This window comes from Diplodia seriata (assembly GCF_021436955.1).
Source record: "Diplodia seriata strain FDS-637 chromosome Unknown scaffold_7, whole genome shotgun sequence".
Taxonomy (NCBI): domain Eukaryota; kingdom Fungi; phylum Ascomycota; class Dothideomycetes; order Botryosphaeriales; family Botryosphaeriaceae; genus Diplodia; species Diplodia seriata.
The window spans coordinates 515133-536318 of record NW_027117314.1 but is presented as its reverse complement, the minus strand read 5'-3'; the positions used below and the strand labels follow the sequence as shown (position 1 = coordinate 536318).

At 57.7% G+C, this 21186-nt stretch overlaps 5 protein-coding genes across 5 annotated transcripts; 4 read left to right on the top strand and 1 right to left on the bottom strand.

Moving 5' to 3' along the window:
- Positions 1–2355: 2355 nt before the first annotated feature.
- SLS55_006928 (uncharacterized protein) lies at positions 2356–4819 on the top strand (the record flags this gene model as incomplete). The annotated part of the gene is made up of 6 exons (XM_066778357.1): positions 2356–2808; positions 2863–3833; positions 3892–4383; positions 4443–4484; positions 4543–4619; positions 4674–4819. The coding sequence occupies 6 exons, from the start codon at positions 2356–2358 to the stop codon at positions 4817–4819; spliced, it is 2181 nt and encodes a 726-aa protein (XP_066630794.1).
- Positions 4820–12048: 7229 nt separating this feature from the next.
- SLS55_006927 (uncharacterized protein) lies at positions 12049–13004 on the top strand (the record flags this gene model as incomplete). The annotated part of the gene is made up of 5 exons (XM_066778356.1): positions 12049–12071; positions 12155–12232; positions 12289–12340; positions 12391–12570; positions 12624–13004. 5 exons carry the CDS (start codon positions 12049–12051, stop codon positions 13002–13004), a joined length of 714 nt encoding a protein of 237 aa, XP_066630793.1.
- Positions 13005–13848: 844 nt separating this feature from the next.
- SAS2 (SAS complex subunit) lies at positions 13849–14993 on the top strand (the record flags this gene model as incomplete). The annotated part of the gene is made up of 3 exons (XM_066778355.1): positions 13849–14184; positions 14243–14531; positions 14590–14993. The coding sequence occupies 3 exons, from the start codon at positions 13849–13851 to the stop codon at positions 14991–14993; spliced, it is 1029 nt and encodes a 342-aa protein (XP_066630792.1).
- Positions 14994–16682: 1689 nt separating this feature from the next.
- SLS55_006925 (uncharacterized protein) lies at positions 16683–17579 on the bottom strand (the record flags this gene model as incomplete). Its single annotated transcript, XM_066778354.1, has 1 exon — positions 16683–17579. One exon carries the CDS (start codon positions 17577–17579, stop codon positions 16683–16685), a length of 897 nt encoding a protein of 298 aa, XP_066630791.1.
- Positions 17580–17962: 383 nt separating this feature from the next.
- On the top strand, positions 17963–19266 carry COQ1 (coq1 putative hexaprenyl diphosphate synthase; the record flags this gene model as incomplete). Its single annotated transcript, XM_066778353.1, has 2 exons — positions 17963–19042; positions 19105–19266. The coding sequence occupies 2 exons, from the start codon at positions 17963–17965 to the stop codon at positions 19264–19266; spliced, it is 1242 nt and encodes a 413-aa protein (XP_066630790.1).
- Between the last annotated feature and the right edge of the window lie 1920 nt (positions 19267–21186).

The window sequence follows — 21186 nt, the reverse complement described above, 5'->3', positions numbered from 1 at the left end:
GCACCAAGGGAGTCGCCTCGCCAGCTCCGCGAGGCTTTCAGGCGAAGCGCATTGCCATTTTGAGGGCACAGCTACTATAATTGAACAGTGGGAGATGATCCGTCCCAGCAAGACGGTAGGGTCCAAGGCCCAATCAACCCAGATCCGCCTGCAACATCTAATCAGCAAGCAAAAATTTGACGAGTCCAGACCGGATGCGGGGCTGGGGGACTTGACCTGGCTTCCAGGTGCAGCTGCAGTGCACGTCCTCACGCACCCTGATGAATTACATCAGGAGCTAGCTCCTGGAGCGGAGTTCCTCCCAGAGGTTTGTGGTGTGCTCGTGCAACTTGTCCATCTTCCCACTTTTCCTCTCGCCATGCTTGTCGAGGCTTAAGCGAGGTGCTCTGGAAAGGTGGAGGATGTTGTAAAGGAGCGGTAAGGAAAGGACCCGCTTTCCCCTTGTTACCACTTGAATCAGCCATCTACGTCTTCTCACCGGTTCCTCTCTACAAGCCACGAGGCGGAGGGAGCTAGTGCTTCGATGCGGAGGGCGGCAGCCTATCAAAAGCCGGCGTAACCGAGACCACCTGTGGATGCACGCAAGCTGCATGTTCGTTGTGTGTCAAAAGTGCTTATTCTGCAGGTTAGCGGGTCGCATGATCCCCACCGGACAGGCACAGAGGTAGGACAAACGGGCAGTGCATAGCGGCAGAGGGGCTTTCACCAGGAAATACACAGGGCGAGCTTGTATACTCGGATATGAAGCACAGATTGCTGCGCATGCAAACGTGCGAGCGGGCTGGTACCGGGTTAACACCCTCGACACTCGTCATCCCTCTGCAATTGCCCTTGCACTGTCTCGGCGGAAGAGCCTGACCCGTTCGTCCCGGACCATCACCCGCAGCGGATACAGCCGGACGAGCAGCCAGTTGGATCTGTCATTTACAATACCGCGCCGATCAGTTCAAGGCGCATCACCCCTCGGGCCCCGGTGGACCGCCACCTGGCGGGCGACGCCATCGGTTCCTCTGGCGCAGCCTGATACTACGTATCGCCCACATGTACAGCTGAGGGCGGCAAGCCGCGTTTGCGTCAATTATGGCTCGTCTCGGCCATGGCCGTGCGAAATGTTGCATCTGACGGCGCAGGCGGCTGGGGGAAGAGTCAAGGATATGGCCAGGCTCGTACCATGTGCGGAGCCCTGTGATGATCGACGGTTCGATGTGTGGACGGGCGTTCCCGACAGGATTCGAGCAACCTTGGGCTTCCAGAAGGCAATATACGACAGCGTTGGTGGAGGCCAGACGCGTGGCTTGCGGTATAGCGAAACTGAGACACAGCCGGCTAGTGATTCAGGGCAGGCTGCTTAGGCGGCTGCGTCCGGCTCACTGTTGGCTGATGCATAGGCTGGGAACGGGCGGCTGCTCGGTCTCGCAGAACCTGGGGCTCAAGCGTCATCGGAGATGATGGTTTCAGAGTCTGCACCGGTGGTTATACAGCAGGCGCGGTGGATATGCAGTGGGTCGTGACGGCGAAAAGAAATAAAAAAGAGCATTCAGACTGCTGGAGTGATGTGCAGGCGGGCTGCTGTTTCGGTCGGCCTTCCGAGGCACGGGGGCAGGGCGGGCACAGAGTGTGGAGGGTTGGCTGCCCGCGGGCAGGCCCCGCACCGGGCGTGCTGGTCGAGTGACACGGTGGAGGCCTTGGCTTTAATCTAATTGTCCATTGCAGTGGTGAGGGCAGCAGCGGCCGGTGCCCGCGCGGCAGGAACGCGGGCGGCGGCACGATGCTGATCCGCCGTCAATCGGCGCGGTGGTGAGGGATTAGCCGCGGCCAGGCGTGGTGGGCGCATGCTTGGTGCGCTGCAGTGCGCAGGGCGCCAACGGTGTGCTGCTGTCCTACGCATGCAACACTACTCCGTACCCCGGCGCCCATCCCCACAAGCTCGCTTACCGCGAGTGCTCGCGTGGCTGCCACCGCCACGCCCGCCGCCAGCATCTCTACAGCATGACTCTGTTGTTTTTCGGCATGGGTTCACGCTCAGGCTCAGGCCCCAGGCCCAGGTCCCCCGGCCCCGCCGCCGCAGCAGCAGCGGCAAACGCCTCCAGCACCGCCCAACTGTCGCCGTGGAATAAATAGTCCTGGCAGCCGAGCCGCTGGTGGCTATATCGCAGCTCCCTCTCAGCCCTCTCCCTACCGGCCTTCATCTCGGGCCTCCTCGTTCCAGCCAGACCCGCCGCCTGCCTGCCAATCTACCTCGTCCCAGCACACCTGCAGAGCTCAGGCTAGGCCTCCCCGAGCCTCCAGCCACGCGCCTCGCCCTGACAGCGCCGCTGCCGGACCATGTGCCAGCTCCAGGCCTACCCGCCAATCATGACGCCGGTCACGCCGTCCCCAGATGTCAGCCCGCTGTCAGCCGAACCAACAACCACTGCCGCGCTCTCGCACGCCCAGTACTCGCGCGCCGGGGATGCCTTCGCGCTCAACCTCGGCACCCTGCCCGACGCCAGCAACTTCCTGCTCAAGGCAAATCTCAAGTCGCCGCACCTGCCGCTGGACTCGCCCGCCTGCTTTCCCTTCTCGCCCATGAGCAACACCTTCCTGAACGGCTCAGGCAACTACAAGAAGCGCGCGCGCAACATGTCCACCACCTCCAGCACCGAGCGGGACTTCCACTCCACCACCGACTCGCAGCCCACGCCGCACCAGCACTCGCTCTTCGGCAATGGCTCCTCCAATGGTGCGGGCGACATCCAGAGCTCCAACGCGAAGAAGAGACCCAGCGACGGCACCATCGACTACCCGCGCAGACGCGCCACCATTGCGGTAATGCTGCGCTCCTCCACCCCCTACCAGCCCCACATAGACTGACATCTCCAGTGCGAAATATGCCGCTCGCGCAAGTCCCGCTGCGACGGGAACCGCCCAAAATGCAGGCTCTGTACTGAGCTCAACGCCGAGTGTGTCTACCGCGAACCGGGCATCAAGCTCGATGCCGGCGACAAGCTGATCCTCGAGCACCTGGACCGCATCGAGGGCCTGCTGCGCACCAACATGACTCCCCAACAGCCTAGCAGCCTCTTCGGTGGCCTTGGAGCCTCCGGCTCACCCGCCGCCAGTAACAGCACCAGCGAAGACGTGCTGATGCGCCAGGGGCCTGGTGCTGCCATGGGAATGCTCCCCCTCAACGGCCTCGGGACGTGGTCGACGGCCCTGTCCAATATCTCGACCATGCCCAAGATCCATACCACTCCTGCCCTGCATCTGTTACAGTGGCCCATGATCCGGGACTTGGTGTCGCGACCGTACGACCCCCAGGTATTACTCCAACTGGAGATGTCCCGCGAGCCTCTCCACTTGAACTCTTCACAACGCCTCGACTTGTCCAACACCAACATCTACGTCCATGCCTTTTTTGACCGAGTCAATGTCTGGTATGCCTGCGTCAACCCGTACAACTGGAACTCGTATTACCGTATTGCTCTCTCTAACGGTTTCCGTGAGGGCCCTGAGAGTTGCATTGTTCTACTTGTCCTCGCCCTCGGCGCCGCGAGCAATGCGGGCAGCATATCGCAGCAACCACGAGACAAGGACCCGCCGGGCATGTCCTACTTTGCGGCCGCATGGGCCTTGCTTCCCAATCTCATGACCAGGAACAACACCATTGCAGCGCAATGCCATATCCTGGCTTCTGCATACCTTTTCTACATTGTTAGGCCGCTTGAGGCCTGGAATCTGTTGACGAACACGAGCATGAAGCTCCAGTTGTTGCTTAGTGCGCCAGGAAGGGTACCGCCACAGGCCAAGGAAATGAGCGAGAGAGTATACTGGAACACACTGCTCTTTGAAAGGTAATAGCGCCTGGAGACCTTCTTTTCCCGAGCGAAAATGCTAATTTATCGTTTGTAGTGACCTGCTTGCCGAGCTTGACCTTCCCCATTCGGGCATCGTCCAGTTCGAGGAAACCGTGGGCCTACCCGGAGGTTTTGAGGACGAGTGTGACGAGCCGCCAGCCGGCCGCGACGAGCTGTGGTATTTTTTGGCGGAAATCGCGCTTCGACGGCTGCTCAACCGCGTGAGCCACCTCATCTACACCAAGACGTCGACCAACACGTCTATCGCATCACTGGAGCCCTTGGTCGCCGAGCTCGACTTCCAGCTCACTCAGTGGTATGAGGGCCTGCCCCTTCCGGTGCAGTTCCCGCACAGCAGAGTGCCACTGTCGAATCCCGTCCAGACGGTGCTGCGCCTACGATACTTTGCATGCAGGACCATTATTTTCCGGCCATACATCCTTGCCGTGTTGAACGACGAGTCGGCCGCCATGGATCTGGTGGTGCAGGAGAATTGTCGGCGATGCCTGGAAGCCTGCATCCGCCAATTGGAGCACATCTCTGCGCAGTAAGTGACCCATGACAGCTTCGCAAAGGAAACCAGCCGCGTCTAACCCCGGCAACCAGTCATGCCGGCCACCTTCCCTATCTGTGGCAGGGCGCACTCTCGTAAGTGACCAAACCGTCGATTGAAGGGATGTCATTTGAGGCTAACAATTTCCTGCAGAATCGTTTCGCAAACCCTGCTCGTCATGGGTGCCACTATGTCCCCGTCGCTCTCGGCACTTCTGCCGCCGCCACCAGGTATGGATATCACCTCTTGCATTAGCGCGTTCCGCATACTGACGTCTGCCACAGCCATGGACGCCATCATAAACGACGTGGTTGTGGAAATCGAGCGCTACGCCCATCTGGCGCCTAGCCTCCGCCTGTCGGCCGAGATCATTCGCGAGGCTGAAGAGCGACGCCAAATGTTTCTACGATCTGCAGGTTTGAAGGTTTGATGGGGGATGTGCTAGATGCACCTCATCAATAAAACCCACGTTCAACGCGGACGCGGACCTTTCTTCTCCTGTCCCCATACATGCAGAGCAAAACACCCCGCCCCACACCCACGATGCTACGACTTAAGCTAGCCTTGTTGCGCCACCTCCGCGTACAGGTTTTGCAGCCCCTCGTCTTATGACACCCATCTTTCACCCGCCCGTCCAATGGGAAAATCGGCTGTGAAGCCAATTTACCCGTATGACGCGATGCGTGCGGCTCTCCCATTGGGTCCCCCGGACGCCACTTCCACGAGTTCTCTATTTGGCTTCCAGATGCAGCCCTAAGCCCGGCGGCAAGTGCGATCTATACTATCCCGACTAGGCACAGGGGCAAGGGAACGAGAAGGAATCATTGGGGCTTGGGTGGTGGAAGGCGGGGTGTTGGGGGCCAGCTGACACCTTTTGAGATGGTGCCTGATGAAGCCGATATGCAGGTGCTTGTGTCGATCGAATTCTTCAGGGCACTCATGCAGGTTTGCAGTCTGGATTTCTTTCTGGTGGGAGGGACTGGGATGAGCGGCCCGGCTATTTCCAGGTCGCCCTGGTGCCTGTGCCTGGAAGTGAAGGGAGATTGCGGGGTACAGCGCGCGCTCACCGCATGCTGTTCTCCACGCGCGCACACACACATCCAATACTTGGGGATCCCTGTCGCTTCTCTTCCTGCCCCCTTCCCTTCCATCATGGTCGATTTACGAGCGACTGCGCAAATCCGCCTCACAACCTCGATGCATACGATGAATGCGAAGGATCATGAGGCCCTGCCGGTTTCCCCTTCTGCTGTCCGTTCTCCTCTTTCATCCTCTTGTAATCTCTTTTTCTTTCCTCCTCTTGTCTTACTACTTCCAATTTTACTGTGCATTTTACGAGAGCGAATCACGCACAATGTAACGAATTATGCCATTTTAAACCACCACACTTCACACACTTCGAGATATACCCATGTTGAAGGCGTTTCCGTGCAAAAAGAAAATTCCCACGTTCGGAATGAAAGGGGGAGGGGGCCGCAACAGATGTCCTGTCTTACCCATGTTCGCGGAACCGCAGGGTCTCACATCTGAGTCGCGATTGAGGGAGAGAGAGAAAAAAAGCACCTTGAAGCGGTTCCCACTTTTTCGCGTTTTGTAGAACAGGTACGTACGTAGTAGTCATTGCACGAATCAGAAACCTGTCCGCCGATGATTCGTGTAGCTACATGCTAGATAGCAAATCCTCGGGGAGGAATTTTTTGAGTTCTAGGCCTTCTAGGCCCTCCGAGACATACATACAGCAGCAGCAGCAGCACCTACATCCCTATCTCTCTGATCCACATGCCAACTATATTCCCGCCCACCCCCTTTTTCGTTTTCCCCCCCTTTGCCCATTTCGGAGAGACGCTTGGAGCTGTACATACATGCCCAACCGTCCGTTTGAGGAAAGAACGTACGATTGGGTTTCGTTGCATCACCCCGACAGCCAGGGAATCGACTGCGTGTACTTCATAAATCCGACGCCGATATGACGTTTTTGCTACACAGCGGGAAGAAGCAAGGCAAAAGTAGATGAGAACGAAACATATGACGCAAAGTCAGGAGAGACGGAGAGAGAGCGAGAGATGGAGAGGCCGCCGGCGACGGCGGCAAAGGGAGCCATGATCAACCCAAACCGGACTGATGAGCGTGGTGGGTATGTGATGGGAGCCGGTGGAAACAAAAGCTTCCTTGCCCTCTCCCTTCTCCTTTCACTTCCCTCTTTCCCCATTCTCCTTCTTGCAGCGTGAACGGGACGGTAGAGCGGCAGTAGGCGGGAGGCACACACCACCTCTGCGGGCTTGACGGGCTCTCAACAGAGATATGATGTCCCACTCTTTTGTTTCTTGTTTTACAGGCACATGCAAAAAAGTTCCGAAATGAGTGGTGTGAGAAGGCAAGGGGATGGGCTTTCGAGGGAAGGTATCTCCGAAGGGGTGTGGATACAAAGGGAAAGCTACTGGGACGAGGGAGACGGGGTAAGGCGTTGCGATGTCATGACTTCGTTGAATCGTCGAATTGTTGTTTCGATCGTGAATGGATCAACAGTTATCTCGTGAGTACGTGGTAGCCGGGGTGGGGCGAATGGGGGGAAGGAAGGAGCCAACGCAACCAAGAACGACGCTAAATGAAGACAAGCCCCGCCAGGTCACTAGGGAGTAAAGAGGAAAATAGAAAGCGCGATGAGAGGATGAAAAATTTCGAATCGACGTGATGAGGCATGTCCACTTTGCAAGTATAGCAGACTGTCATTATGCCGATCGCGGGAGCGGCATGTGGAGAGAAGGGAAAAAGGCAAGCAAGAGAAAGTGGACAGAGACAGGCCTCAGCTGCGGCCACTCGTGGAGACCTCGGGGCACGACTTAACCCCGGAGATGTGGGTCGCTGCTTGCCGCTCGGTGCACACCCGGCCGGCGCGGCACGCTCGTTTCGTTCTGCTTAGCGTTGCTGGGGTTGCTGTGCACGCGGGACAGGGAGCCTGGTTTGCCTCAGATTTAATTGTCGAAGGTTTCTGGAACATGCTGCTCAGAGCACCTGGTTGGAGGGAAGCAGATGCCGAGGAAAACCTTGGAACGCGGCCTTGTACCAGACCCTAGGGCGGAGGCACCGTCTCCGAGTGTGATTTGGGCAGTAGAGAGGCATACAGCAAGAGAGCAGGAAAGGGACGGTTGAGCGACACGCGCGCGCGAATGAGAGAGGGGCCAGGGAGCAATCAGGTGAAAGGAGTAGGTGGAGAACAAAAGCAGGGGCGACAAGGGGAGCGTGATGTGTTAGCATGGATTCATCGGCCATCGTCATTGTCCAGAAGAGTCGCTGTCGTCTCGCCGGGTGCTTTGCTGCTTTGGTACGGGCCTGAGCGCGCTCTGTGCACATCTCGTTGCGCAGTCGGGGCACTCACCGTTTGTACCCGACGATTATCATAGTAGCGGTGACTTATACGTCGTACGGCGCGTGTTGCACGTGCTCCTGGGTATTGGGAAGTCGTCTAGACTTCTACATCAGGACCCCGCTGCGTGAGTCGGGCTCGCGTCTCATCGGGGAGTCCGGCGGAAAAGGCAGCGAGCCAAGGTGGGGTGGTGTGACACTGAAACGGCCGCAGTTGCCGGCGGGCGCTGCGTGCTGGTCGTTCGGAGCGCGCGCTTCTTGGGATCTGGGGTGCATGAACTATTTCCTGCAATGCACGCTTAACGTTGTTTTCCTTTGCCATCAGCGCACCTGTCTTCGGACCTCTTCCGTATTCCGAGATAATCTGCGTGGCGATACGCGAAAGACTGGCCGTATCTCGCGCTTGCCTGCAATTTCCCGGTGGCGGAGGGGTTGGTGGTGCGTGGGCGAGCAGAGCCGTCGCTACGTCGCGCTGCTGCCGCTTGTGCATTCGTCCGTCGTGCTTCGCTTTGCACAATGCAGAGCCAAGCCGCTGTCTGACCGGCTGGCGCGGGCGTGGCGTAGTGATAGGTGCATTTCCTTTGCGCGCTTGCCGGTCTGCTTAAGTATGAGACGGCCCGGCAGTGGCTTTTTCGCGAGAGAAGCTGACAAGCAGCAAGTAGGAGCCGCTGCTACACAATAGTCGAAGTATCGTGACAGGGGTCCGAGCATGGCCGTATTTTCCGTGGCGAGTGCCGGGGGCGTGAGACGGAGCTCTTTTCGATGCCCCCGGCGCTCGAGCAACGACAACGAATCGTGCATTTCGAAACGAGAGAGCCCCAGCGCCAGTTGATGACTTGCTCATCGTATGCCTGATGGACGCGAGGCCGGATCTCTGCACCTCTTTTCCGGATCCGACTGGATGTTCGATCCCATTACTCTGCGCGTGAGACACGGCCGCTTGACAATTGATGCGAGGATCAATTCTCAGGTGATGGGAGTAGATCTTGCTTCAAGGCCGTGAGGAGGATGGCGGATAAGCGCCAGCCCGGAGCCGATTTGGCCAACACAAGCACTGAACAGGCTCACACACGGGCAAACGACCCACCCACTAAAAGAGCAACGTCAGGAAGGGTGGAGTAAACAGGACCTTGGGGCTGTAAACGTAGGCAATGGTAGCACACGCGTAGTATCTCTCGGCCGCAAACCATGTAACCGCCGTTTGCGCCCTGCATGGTCGTGTCATTCATGGCGCTGACCGGTCAGCAGCAGACGAGCATGAAGCCTCCATCCCGTGTGTCCAAGCTCTTTGATGTGGATGTTGTCTGAGGAGATGGATCCGCCTTGCTAGGATTTCCGACAGGGAGTCGCGAGAGCGGTCGCCGGAATCGGAAAACGTCGGACGAAAGGATCCGCAGAGAGCGCGGAACAGCCGAGGGCAATCTGCCTGAACTGCCGTGGCTACCTCCGGTCCCTCAGGGGAGCAGACAGCGCGGGATATTTCCTCATTCTTCGCCCAGCACCACAACGCAGCCGGCGCTTATGTGGACCTTCTTGTACGGGACCTGTGGGCGTTGGCACGTGGGTGACCCTTGGCTCTTGTTTCCTGGAGGCAAGGTACGAACCATTTGGAGAGGATGCTTCTAGTGGTGTTCAGCATCGCTGGGCTGGCCTTATTCGGGTAAGCGTGCAATGATCCGTCCATCAGCCTAAAGATTTCCGCGCGAATGTGGGGAAACATGCTTGAGCGCACGCCTCGGCGAATATGACGACCGACGACAGGTGCTCGAATGCATCTTGCTGCTGGAGAAAAAGCTGGAAGAGGTGGAGATGACGTTGGGTCCGTCCGCAGCGACAAGGAAGATCATGTGGTCTGAGGTGAGGGCTTAACGGAGATCCTATGGGCGCCTTCCTGTTTGCTTGGCGATTCTGGGTGCCAGGACGGATATCCAACGCTGGAGACTCACACAAAGAGCGAGGGAGAGGAGAGGTTAAGGAGCCTGGAGTCGCTTTGGGGTCGCGCCGCGCGTCCCTTCCTCTATCTTTCCTTACTCACCGGCGCAGTGATGTCATTGCTGATGGCGGGCTCACGTGGCGGCGTGTTGCCGCGTCGCGCCCATCCTTCGGCACTTCTGTTTGCAATCTGCACAGCGTCCTTAACCCCATTCTATCACTCTCCGATCTTCCTTTCCCCAAAATGCCCCAGGAGAGGCCGGCGCGACGTCCAGTTCCCCCCGTCAACCCCTACACGCCGAAACAACATCTGACGCGGCACCCGTCAGAATCACCTCCGCCGTCCGTACAACCCTTGCCACCCCGCTCGCCAACTTCCCCAGAGCGCACGTCTCAAAGCCAGGGTATCCCGCGCTCCGATCGCCCTGCAGAACCTACGCGTCAGCACTTTGATCCCTGGAACTCATCCTCCACCGGTCACCAGCGCGCTGAAAACCGGCTGGTGGGAAGCACGTCTTGGCGCGAGTCCCGCAATGCGAAGCTTGCGGCACAGTTCGCCGGCGGCGCAGGCGGTGGCGTGAGGCTTGCGGACACAGTGGAGGCCGGGAGCGTGGGCTTTGGCAACGACGGCCGCAAGGCCAACGGCGGCTGGGAGAGGGGCGCGCCGGGCTTGAGACGCAACGGGCAGCTGGCCATATGGGAGTCTATGGAGCGCGCGTCGAAGAAGAGGAAGGCGGAAGATGCTAGTGACGGTCGACGTGGCCAAGCAACGCGCGGCAAGGGCACAGATGAGACAAGCTTTGCAAGTGACGACGGCCGCGCGGGAACGACCGTGGATCGTACAGGGGAGCCTGCAGGGAAGCGCCACGATAATCCTGAGGGAAGTTCCAGCGATGTGGAGAATGCGGAGGAGGTACTTTCAACCTCGAATCAGATCTTCCGTGGTCTTTGCTTCTATATCAATGGCTCGACGGCGCCGATGATTTCAGACCACCGGCTGAAGCAGTTGCTCGCGATGCATGGAGCAAGCACTTCAATCGCCTTAGGCCGTCGCACCGTAACGCATGTGATACTTGGCTGCAGTGGTGAGGGTGGTGCTGGCGGTGGTCTCGCAGGCGGAAAGCTGCAGAAGGAGATAGCTCGCGTGGGCGGGAAAGGGCTCAGATACGTTGGGGTGGAATGGGTGGTTGAAAGCGTTCGGGCAGGGAAGCGGCTGCCAGAGGCAGGCTTCTCAAACTTGAAGATTGCAGCGGCGGGCCAGAAGAGTGTCTACGGTATGTTCAAGCGCGGGGAGTGCGAAGGTTCAGAGAAGGCATGATGGCGTGGGGGAAAGAGGTGCAGTTGGTTGGCGTTGTTTTCCTCTGGCGGCGCGTTTGCGCTGCATACCAAGATTTAGAGATACCCACAATGGGATGGAGGCGTCTTCAGTTATAATCAAGAGATCTCGTGCTCGACCTGCCATGGCGTGCATGGGTGGGTGACGCGTCGCATTGCCAACGTGCGGTGCGGTGCAGGCGTGGTTCAAGTTCGAGTCGCCATGCCCATTAAAAGCCAAGGTAGCAATTCTTCCTGGCAACAGTAGTGGGTAGGTTGGCGCAGTGGTTTGCGCACATCGATCTGCGTCGTCCCGATCAGGAAGCGCCCCACAAATACTGCCGCCCGCCACGAAAAGAAGCTCTTCCGCGCCCTGGTTTAACGCCTCGCTCTCGGGCAGGTGCAGTAACCGACTTGGCTGTAAGGGCGTTACGACGTGGCTATATGCAAATGGAGGCTGCACAGAGCGCGCTGGATTCAGACTATCCAGTAGTGTCTAAACTGACTCCGATATAGTTCTTTTTTGCCCTTCTACTCCACCGCCTCTGGCTCTCTTAACCTCTCTCTCCGGGAATTGAACTCTGGCACTTTCTCGCACCGTGCTAAGCAAACACTTTGCGCAATTGGCACTCCGGATGGGCACTACAACGAGCACTGCGCTACATAGCAGGTGAGGCGGGCATGACTGCACGCTCACAGCATACATGCCACCCTATGTCTTAGGCGCGGCTCTACACCCACCTCACCGCGCTCTGAACTTTCGAGTGCGAACAGCTGCTGCTAACAGCCGCCGTCGGCCTTCAACGAACTTCACCTTAATGTAACTGCTAGAATGAGGCTGCTTACTTCCGATCGTTCGGACTTGCTCAAGGTTTCATTCGTTGAAGGTGCAACCAAGGTGAGGTAGAACAGCACTTCACTTCGCATCACTCGCTGAGCCTAATAGATTCCTTCCCGCCGCCCTTCGCTTATAAAATCTCGTTCTTCTACCACCTAGACCTTTCACACCTCAACACCAACCAACAGTGGCGACCCGCTATCTTGCAAACCATGGCAGCTCCTCCTCACGTTAAGTGCCTCGAGGATGTGCCGGCTTAGTATGTCACACTCCCTTGCCTCGGCCTTTGTACGGAAGCAAAACTGACATCAGACACAGCTTGTGGGAGACCAAATCCTTCGCCGACGTCACAGTCGTCTCCTGCGAAAAGTATGAGATTCCGGCTCATAAGAGCATGTAAGTTACTCCTCCACCTTTGTTCGATGACGTTATTACTGACTCTGCATTGCCAGCATTTGCGTAAGAAACCGCTTTTTCGACAACTGTCTCCGCACTGGATTCGTCGTAAGTAGGCACCTTTACTTATCAGCTCATTGTACTGAGGTCCCGTGAAGGAATCCGTCACCGGCCGTGTATCTCTCACCGAAGAGTTTGACATCATCGAGGGGCTTCTGCAGCATATGTACGGTGTTGAGGTTACGCTTCTTCGTCCTCTGGACGCACAAAACACCAACGTGGAGTCCAAGACCTGGAAACTCAATAGACTGATCGCTCTCTATGTCTGTGCTGACAAGGTATGATATTATGAAGTGTTTGAGAACATCTCGGCAACTGACAACATTTCTAGTATGGTGTGGCCGATCTACAAGAGAAGGTTGCTCAAGGTTTCTCGTCCAGGCTCGCGAGTATTGACGATCCCGCCATAATCTTAAACATCGCAACTGTCGTCTACGACCAGACGGCATTTTTCGATGTTCAGCTTCGCAGTGGCATGATCAAGCATGTTCAAGCTCACCTTGACACCATCTTGTCGACGGATGAATCGGCGTCTACCTTGCTGGGAATCGCTGAACTCAACCTCGATATCCTCAAACGCGCAGCACCAGTACTACAGCAGCAAGCACAAGCGGTGAAGTCGGGATCTGCTCCGACGCCCAAAAAGCGCAAGTCCCCCAGGATTCCCCAGCACACACCGGGAACCTATGCTCTCCGAGTCCACATGTCATGACGGGATTGCGATTGGGCATCGTGCCTTACTGCATGCGAGCGTCAGTGTCCTTCATAGCACCTTCACAATCGACTCAACTACATTTGAGCTTGCGCTCCGGTAATCCTACTAACAGGGCTCGGTACTTGAAAGGACCAGCCCTTTTCTTTTCTTTTTTCTTTTCTTCTTGGCTGTGGATTCCGGATGTCTTTTTCGATTGAACGAGGAGTCCCACGATCAAGACTTTGGAAGGGAGCTTTTGGCGCTTATTGGCTGCAGTCAGTCAATTGCAGCACGCATGCTGATGGGATTTCAGGCCGGCTTGTTTTGGATTGCTTTTCTAGACAAAAGTGAAGTTTCAACATCTCAGTAATCGAGTATAGCTATGCAATCAATCGAAATTGGCGGATGAAAAGGACGCAATGGCGGGGTTAATGAAGGTGAAGAGGAGATGAAGTTGGGAACCCCGCCCGGGCGGCAGCCAGTGCACGCATTCGCCGAAGTTGGCGGCTCCGCGGCGCGACGTGCGCAACCTCACAGCAAAGAAACGCCTGGCCCCAGCCAAACACGATGTGATAGCGAACGACGGGCCCCAAGTCCACCACCGCCGACCATGGGCCCCGAAACCCCCTCCCGCCTGGGCGCGAGTCCCAATGGTGCGCCTGCCGCCGTCGCGACTGCCTCCGCCGCCGCCGCCATCGACACCACCGCAGCCGCCGCCGCGACGACAATGACGGTGCCCACGCCGACCATGGCCGCCGCGCCCTCCGCACCCCAGCCGCAGTCGGCGAAGCAAGACCAGCGACACGCGCAGCCACCGCCGCAATCGCAGCAGCAGCCGCAGCAGCAGCAACGGCCCACGGCCATGGAGCCCAACGTGCTGAACGTCGTGCTGGGCGACCTGCTCGTCAAGCCTTGGTACCCGTCATTCTACCCGGAGGAGCTGGTCGGCCGCCGCGTCGAGCGGCTGTACGTGTGCCAGTGGTGCTTCAAGTACTCGAAGGAGCTGATCCCCTTCCTCGGCCACACGGTCCGTCCTTCCCGCCCCCCATCTACACCCACCGTCGGCTTCGAAGCGAGCTGTGAGGCTGATGCGCGTAAGCAGAAAGTGTGCAACCTCAAGGACGCGCCGCCGCCGGGCACCAGAATCTACACCAAGGATTGCTACTCGATACACGAGGTGGACGGCGAGGAGCACAAGGTGCGTGGCCGCCGGGGCTGCTAAGGAAGGCCGGATATATTGCTGACGCTTGGCCCAGCTTTATTCGCAAAACCTGTCCCTTTTCGGAAAGCTGTTCCTCGATACCAAGTCCGTCTTTTACGATGTCACGACCTTTCTGTACTATTTGCTCGTCAACACCAACCCGGTGACTGGCTCGCGCCAAGTCATCGGCTTCTTCAGCAAGGAAAAGATGAGCTGGGACAATAATAATCTGGCCTGCATCCTGGTCTTCCCGCCGTGGCAGAGGCAAGGCCTAGGCCAGATGTTGATGGGCGTGAGCTACGAATTGAGCCGGCGAGAAGGACGCATAGGCGGTCCGGAAAAGCGTGAGTAGTCCTTCCACACGTAACTTCTTCCTGTTCCCCTTTTTCCTCCCATTCCTAGACTTCAAGTACTGCGTCAAAGTCGATAGGACTCTAACTTCTCCGGCAGCTCTCTCGGAGCTCGGTCGTCGCGGATATACGGCGTACTGGTCTGCTACAATTGCACGGTACATCTTGTCCGTTCCGGTGAAGCGCACCGTCACGCTACGTGATGTCAGCGACGCGACATACATCCTGCTCGAGGATATTGTTGCTACGCTCAGGGAGATGAAGGTACTGGAGCATCGACCGAACACTAATAAGAAGTCCAGCTCTGCTCCTGATGAGGTTCCTGTCCTTAACAAGGCCAAGGTGCGGAGATGGGCGCTGGAGAATGGCGTCGGCCTAATGCCGCCTGTTGATGCGAATGCGTTGACGGTGGAGTGGACGACACGAGATAGAAGGGAAGATGCTGGAGGTGAATAGAAGAAAGGCTTGCATTAGGTTTCCTTACATCAACGTTTAGAGGGGTTTCTGTGGCGTGGAAGTCTGTTTTGGAGCATATACCCCGGGCATAGAAGGTACGTCGAGCACTGCATACGAGGGTAGACAGAGCCCCGTGCGTTAATATGATGGTGGTGTCAACAACTATCAACCTTGAAGGAAACTTGTCAGGAGGCACGGTGGTTATGTGGGACCGCATGGCAACTGACACCTATCCAACGCCCTTCTTTTCTTTCTCCTTTCGCTATCTTTTTGCCCATTTTTGACTAGCCATTCCGCTTTACCAACACTATCGGTGAACGTGGTCCAACCTGCTGTCATGTTCAACATTTACATATATTCTCAAGCCGCTCGACCACCATCTTTCCCATAGTTCTACCAACTGCAGCAACCACCGCTCTCTCGGACACAGCCCTCCAAGAACAGACATCATCTCCATCACCACCACCCACGCACAGTTACCGCCGCTCACGCTCAGCCACACCACAATGAACTCATCCCTCGCCAACCTCCTCGCCCGCCTATCGGGCCCCGCCCTCCGGCTCCTCCCCCAGTCCGTCTCCGACCAAGCATCCAAGATGTTCGTCAAGCGGCTACTCAAGCACCTCTTCGACCGCCTTGAGCAGCTCTTCGTGCAGCTCTGCTGGGCCGCGCTGACGGGACTCTTCCAGGCGTTTTGGCTGCTGGTGCTGCAGAAGGTTGCGGGTAGGAGGGCCGCCGTCGTGTCTGCCGTTGCTTCGCCGTCGTCGAGTAAGAGGGCTTCGGGGGCTTCGACGCCGGTTGGTGCCGCCGCTGGTGGTGTCGAGGCTGTTGAGGTGGCTGCGGCTGCGGCTGCGGCTGCGGCTGCTACGCCTCTTCCACCATCCCCTCCCCTTGCTGCTCCTGATAGCGAGAGGTCCGACCGTGCTTCTTCCGCCGCGAGTCTGTACCCGACGACGCCGGCCACGCCGAGGAATGGGACGCACCACGCACCCAGTGAAGTCGCAGATCGCTTTGCGCCGAGCAACGGCAGAGTCCCGGACACTGAAAGCGCAGCGGCGAGTATGCGGGGAAGGGGGGGTCAGGGAAAGATGCCCGCTGCGCTGCCTCTCCCAGGTGTTCGCGATGGCGAGCAGGGGGAAAGCGCTAAGACACCCGGAACGACAATGAGCCCCGGGGGGCAGAGCAGTCCACCCGCTCCGGCGCTCGATGGCGTAAGTGTGGCAAGTAAGGCGTCGGGAAGAGATACCTTGAAGTCGATCAAGACTCGGCTGGAGCAGGTCCGAGACTCGATGGCGGCTCATACGCCAGTGGTGGAGGGGAGGCTCGCGGGTAAAGCTGGTGCCGGGAATTTCAGACGGAGCAATAAGTTCGAAAACCTGAAAGGGATATTGGCCGAGGCGTACCACAGTCGCGCGAGGGGGAGGCCGGTAAGGGGGGATGGGGAGAGCATTGCTGGACTCCTTTCTGAAGAGGACGCTGAGGTACATGGAATGCATGAGGTACCTGAGGACGTGGATACGGATACGGACCCGGGTGAGAAGAGGGGCCGGTCGGCGATGGAGCTGCAGAGATAGCTGTCTAAGAGATGTGCTTCCCCTGTTCTCGAGTGCATTCAATATAGTCATGTCCAGCATGCGGAAGGACTGGCAGGATTACAATTCTTATTTCATAATCTTTGCTTTCCACAGTTTACTTCTGCTTTCCCTTCCTCTGTCGTACGGTGTCCGCTTCATCACTGGCTACCGCGGTATTCTGTATAGCAATGCTCTTCTTTTCGCTGCCGCCCTCGATCACCCATGTCTCGGCAATCTCCTTGACTTCCGGCTTCTTCTTTTCCTCGACCTTTGCTTCCTTTATCTTCCTGAGGTATCCCATGTAAATAACCACCTCCGCCACCGCCACGACGGTGCTTCCTGTCATGCTCAGCGCCAGGCGTGCCGGGGTACTCCAGTACCTTGCAGCCATCCATATAGCACAGCTGCAGGCGATGATGGATACTAGAACGTTGATGATGAGAGCCACCTGCCTGTTGATGTCGGCGTATGTGACTTCGTCATCTTCATCGTTGCTAGCATAGCTATCCATCGGACGCGCAGCGAAGAGGTTGGCGGCGTTCGATGCCGGGAAGCGCTGGCCGAACGTCTCTGTGGGTTGGGGTGGGTTCAGCATGCGTTCGTAAGCGCGGGCTTCCTCTTCCTTGCGGAGGCGAGCCATCAACTGCTTGTATTCATTGCTCTGCAAAGGCATGCTGTCAGCGTAGCGGGCACATTGGTATCTCCGGGTGCTTACGGGCTCAGGCTTTGGCGGAGGCGGTGGCACGTAGATTCTGGAGCCGCGAAGGAGGTGGTTGAGAGCAGAGGGCGTTGAAGCCGCTTCTGCGCTGTCGTCATCGTGCTGTGCCGCACGAGCCTTCAGAAAGTCGGAGATGTCGATTAGCTGTGCGTGCGAGATGGGCTTCCCGGGCTCCGGGTCGTTGAGCTGCGGCTCTCCGCCGAGCTGCAGTTTCTGCGCTTGCTCGGGGCCGGCAACCGCTTGGTAGTGTTTGACCGCCGCCACGATGGACGGCGTCATTGTGAGGAGGACCATTGCGACGGGCAGGTGGTGATGTGGAGCAGTGATTGCCTGCGGCTCTGCGGGTGCTGGAGCTCGGAGCTCAGAGCTCAGGCTCGGCCTTGGCGCAAGATCCCTGTTCGATTTTCCGACTCGCGCCGTCTGACCCTCGCGTGCAACCGTTTTGCTGGCTGCCCGCAACACTTGACGTCTGCGACCGCGGCCACCTCGTCCCGGTCCAGCTCAACCCCGGATCCTGCTCAATTCGCCTCTACAACCCTGCGCCACCGTCCACAATGGCCGCCCGCGCAGCACGTAGCCCGGCGCTGGCCCAGAGCGTCGTTGCCGCTCATCGCCCGCGGATATCTCTCTGCTCGAGATGCTTACGCTCTTCCCCCGCCATACAGTCTGCCTCCGCCATGTCCGTCTTCTATCACCCCTCGCGGCGGCGAGAGAGCTCCAACTGGGCCGCCGCCGCCGTCGCCGCTCAACAGATTTTCAAGAACTCGGCTCCGGACCCGTCGGCGCCCATCTCTGTGGACCCATTGCGCTCTGTTGCCAAAGAGATGAAGTTTCTCACTAAGAACATACGCCAATTGCTCGGCTCCGGACACCCTACCCTTGATACCGTGGCCAAATACTACACCCAGTCCGAGGGTAAATACGTGCGGCCCATGCTCGTGCTGCTCATGTCGCGCGCAACCGCATTAATTCCCAGCAACGACCGCCCTTCCGCCCATAACGTCGACCGCTCCATTGCGCCGCCCAACGTCCTCGTCGACGAGAACCCCGCCGCCCCCGAGAACACGCCCATCACCTCGCAAAACTCTATTGACAACACCTACCGCCCGGACGACTCGGACATCCTGCCCTCGCAGCGTCGGTTAGCGGAGATCACGGAGCTCATCCACACGGCGTCGCTGCTACACGACGACGTTATCGACCACTCGGAGGCGCGGCGAGGCGCGAGCTCGGCCAACATCGAGTTTGGCAACAAGATGACGGTGCTGGCGGGCGACTTTTTGCTGGGGCGGGCGTCGGTGGCGCTGGCGCGGCTGCGCGACCCCGAGGTGACGGAGCTGCTGGCGACCGTCATCGCCAACCTGATCGAGGGCGAGTTCATGCAGCTCAAGAACACGGCGCGCGACGAGAAGCACCCGGCCTTCACCGAGGACACGCTCACGTACTACCTGCAGAAGACGTACCTCAAGAGCGCCAGCCTGATCAGCAAGAGCTGCCGCGCCGCCGCCATCCTGGGCGGCAGCGCGCCCGACGTCGTCGAGGCCGCGTACCAGTACGGCAAGAACCTCGGCATGGCGTTCCAGCTCGTCGACGACATGCTGGATTACACCATCACCGCAGAGGAGCTGGGCAAGCCGGCCGGTGCCGACTTGGAACTGGGGCTGGCGACCGCGCCGTTGCTTTTCGCGTGGAAGGGTAATGCGGAGCTGGGCGCCTTGGTGGGAAGGAAGTTCTCGCGGCCTGGAGATGTGCAGACGGTGAGTCTAAAGGGGGGATGGTCCGGTCCTGTGGCTGAGACAGAAGCTAATCGGATTGACAGGCGAGAGAACTCGTGGCGCGCAGCAGCGGCCTGGAGCAGACCCGCGCGTTGGCCCAGCAGTACGTTGATAATGCCATCCAGGCCATCAGCGGCTTCCCCACCAGCGAAGCCAAGGAAGGTCTCGTCGAGATGTGCACCAAGGTCATGAAGCGGAGGAAGTAAAGAAAAGCACTCTGCACGTTATTATTGTCAAAGCCTCTTTTTTTCATCTTCCTTATTTGTACCATACGATCCATCATAGAGCGGCGAAAGTATGCGTCTTCAAGCTGTTTGATGCTAACAGGCAGGTTTCCGCATGGATTCTTGGTGTCATCTTCTTTTTTCTCGTCTCTCTTCTCTGGGGCTGGATGCGGACTCGGGAGGTACTTGGTTTGGTAACAGACAAAAGGAGACAGGCGCCGGTATGCTACGTTACGCCACTACACTTTCACCCCCTAGTTTGCCACCTTCTGACACGCTGTCTGCTTTTTCCATCCGTGTCTGCGTGTAGATGTTCCTCCCTTCTCGCTTCTTCTAGCCTGACAGCAATCCACAACGGATGAAATCGCCAATTTCATGAGGATGTTTGACGTTTTCCGTGTCCTTGCTGTAACGTGAACCTATGTCTCGGAAAGGTAAGGCCCCCGTTCGCGAGCCTTGTTGTACTGTGATACCGCAACGCCTCTGCGACCAAGCTTGCTTGGTCTTCAACACAAACACAAGGAGTTGGCTCTGCTTCAGAAGGGGTAAGTTGTAGCCTGACGCTATCAGACACCGGGGAAATTCAAGGACGAGAGAAATGGAGAGAGCTAACTAGCGGTGAGTTGCAAGCCTTGTTCTACCTGCTTCTGTCTCGGAGAAGGGTTGAAGCGCCTTTGCAAAACACGGCTCTGTCGAAAGAGGTGCGAATTCAGCAGCGTAAGCCCCTCTAACCATCGGAGCCATGGCAGAAAGCAAGCTATGGCTTGGAGGTTTGCGCGATGCGTCCGATGCTCTATCATCCCCAGTACAGCAAGCAACCTTGGGTTGTTCAGGGGTAGGAGAGGTTGTAGGGCGTTTCTGTACAGGATCACTGTCTCGTTAACTTCCAATGCTTCAAGTCAATCATGTCTTTCCGTTCTTATCATGGATAATTTGTTTGTCTCGGAGCTAATTTACCTCTCTTTCTCCGCCGTGGGACCAAATTGGCCGCAACCGGTAACACAATAACAAACGGCACATGTCTCCCCTCCAAGGAAAAGGAAAAAGCTTGCTGTTACCGTCGCGCAGAGCCCCCATGACGAAGCGCCACACCGCACCACGCATCTGCAGGCCGGAAATGACTTGCGGTATACCGCACGCCAATGGAAGGCCGAGACCTTTTGTCTCTCCACCAATCCAGGGCCGGGGGGCTGGGAAAAGAAAAAAAAGCAAAGACAGAAACAAGAGTAAGCGCAGGCGGCAGGAACGGCCCATGGCGTCGCATGAAGCTGCAAGAAAAAGACAAAGCGAACGCCATGCAGTGTCGACGCTCGTTCCGGGCTGCAGCAGCTAGCCGCAGGAAGCTCCGGCCATGCGTCGATTGGTAGCCGCTGTTGTGCTGCATGCCCTGCCTTTGCTGCCGTGGTGGTAGCGTGGTTGCCCCGCAGTTGCCCGTAACGCCATGCTGAGCAGAGCAGGTGGTGCAAGGTTGAACAATAACAACAACAAGAGCCAGAATCGTGCGACGTTCGGGATGTTTTGCGTGAGAAAGTGGGAGGTGAGATCGTACGGTACCTACCTCATGCGGGTCTTGGGGCAAGCTGCTGTGTTGCGTCGCCGCGAAAACAGGAACGGAGAGAAGAAAGGACACACGTGAAAATGCGAGACATTTTGGAGCCGCTCACCGGTCAGCACGATTCGTCTCAATGGCTGGCATGCCTTGACCCATTTCCGAGGACTCGTGTTCTCCCGAATTGGAGTAAACAAGTGGTTTTCCGACTTCCACTACTCCACCGCTAGCGTAGCCATGATCTCTTTCCGGGACTGCAGCGAGCTAAGTCGGGACTGATATCCTCTGAATCTCCCCCACTTCGTCAGATCTCTAGGTGAGAACACGGCCCATCAGACTCTAGGCGGCCGTGT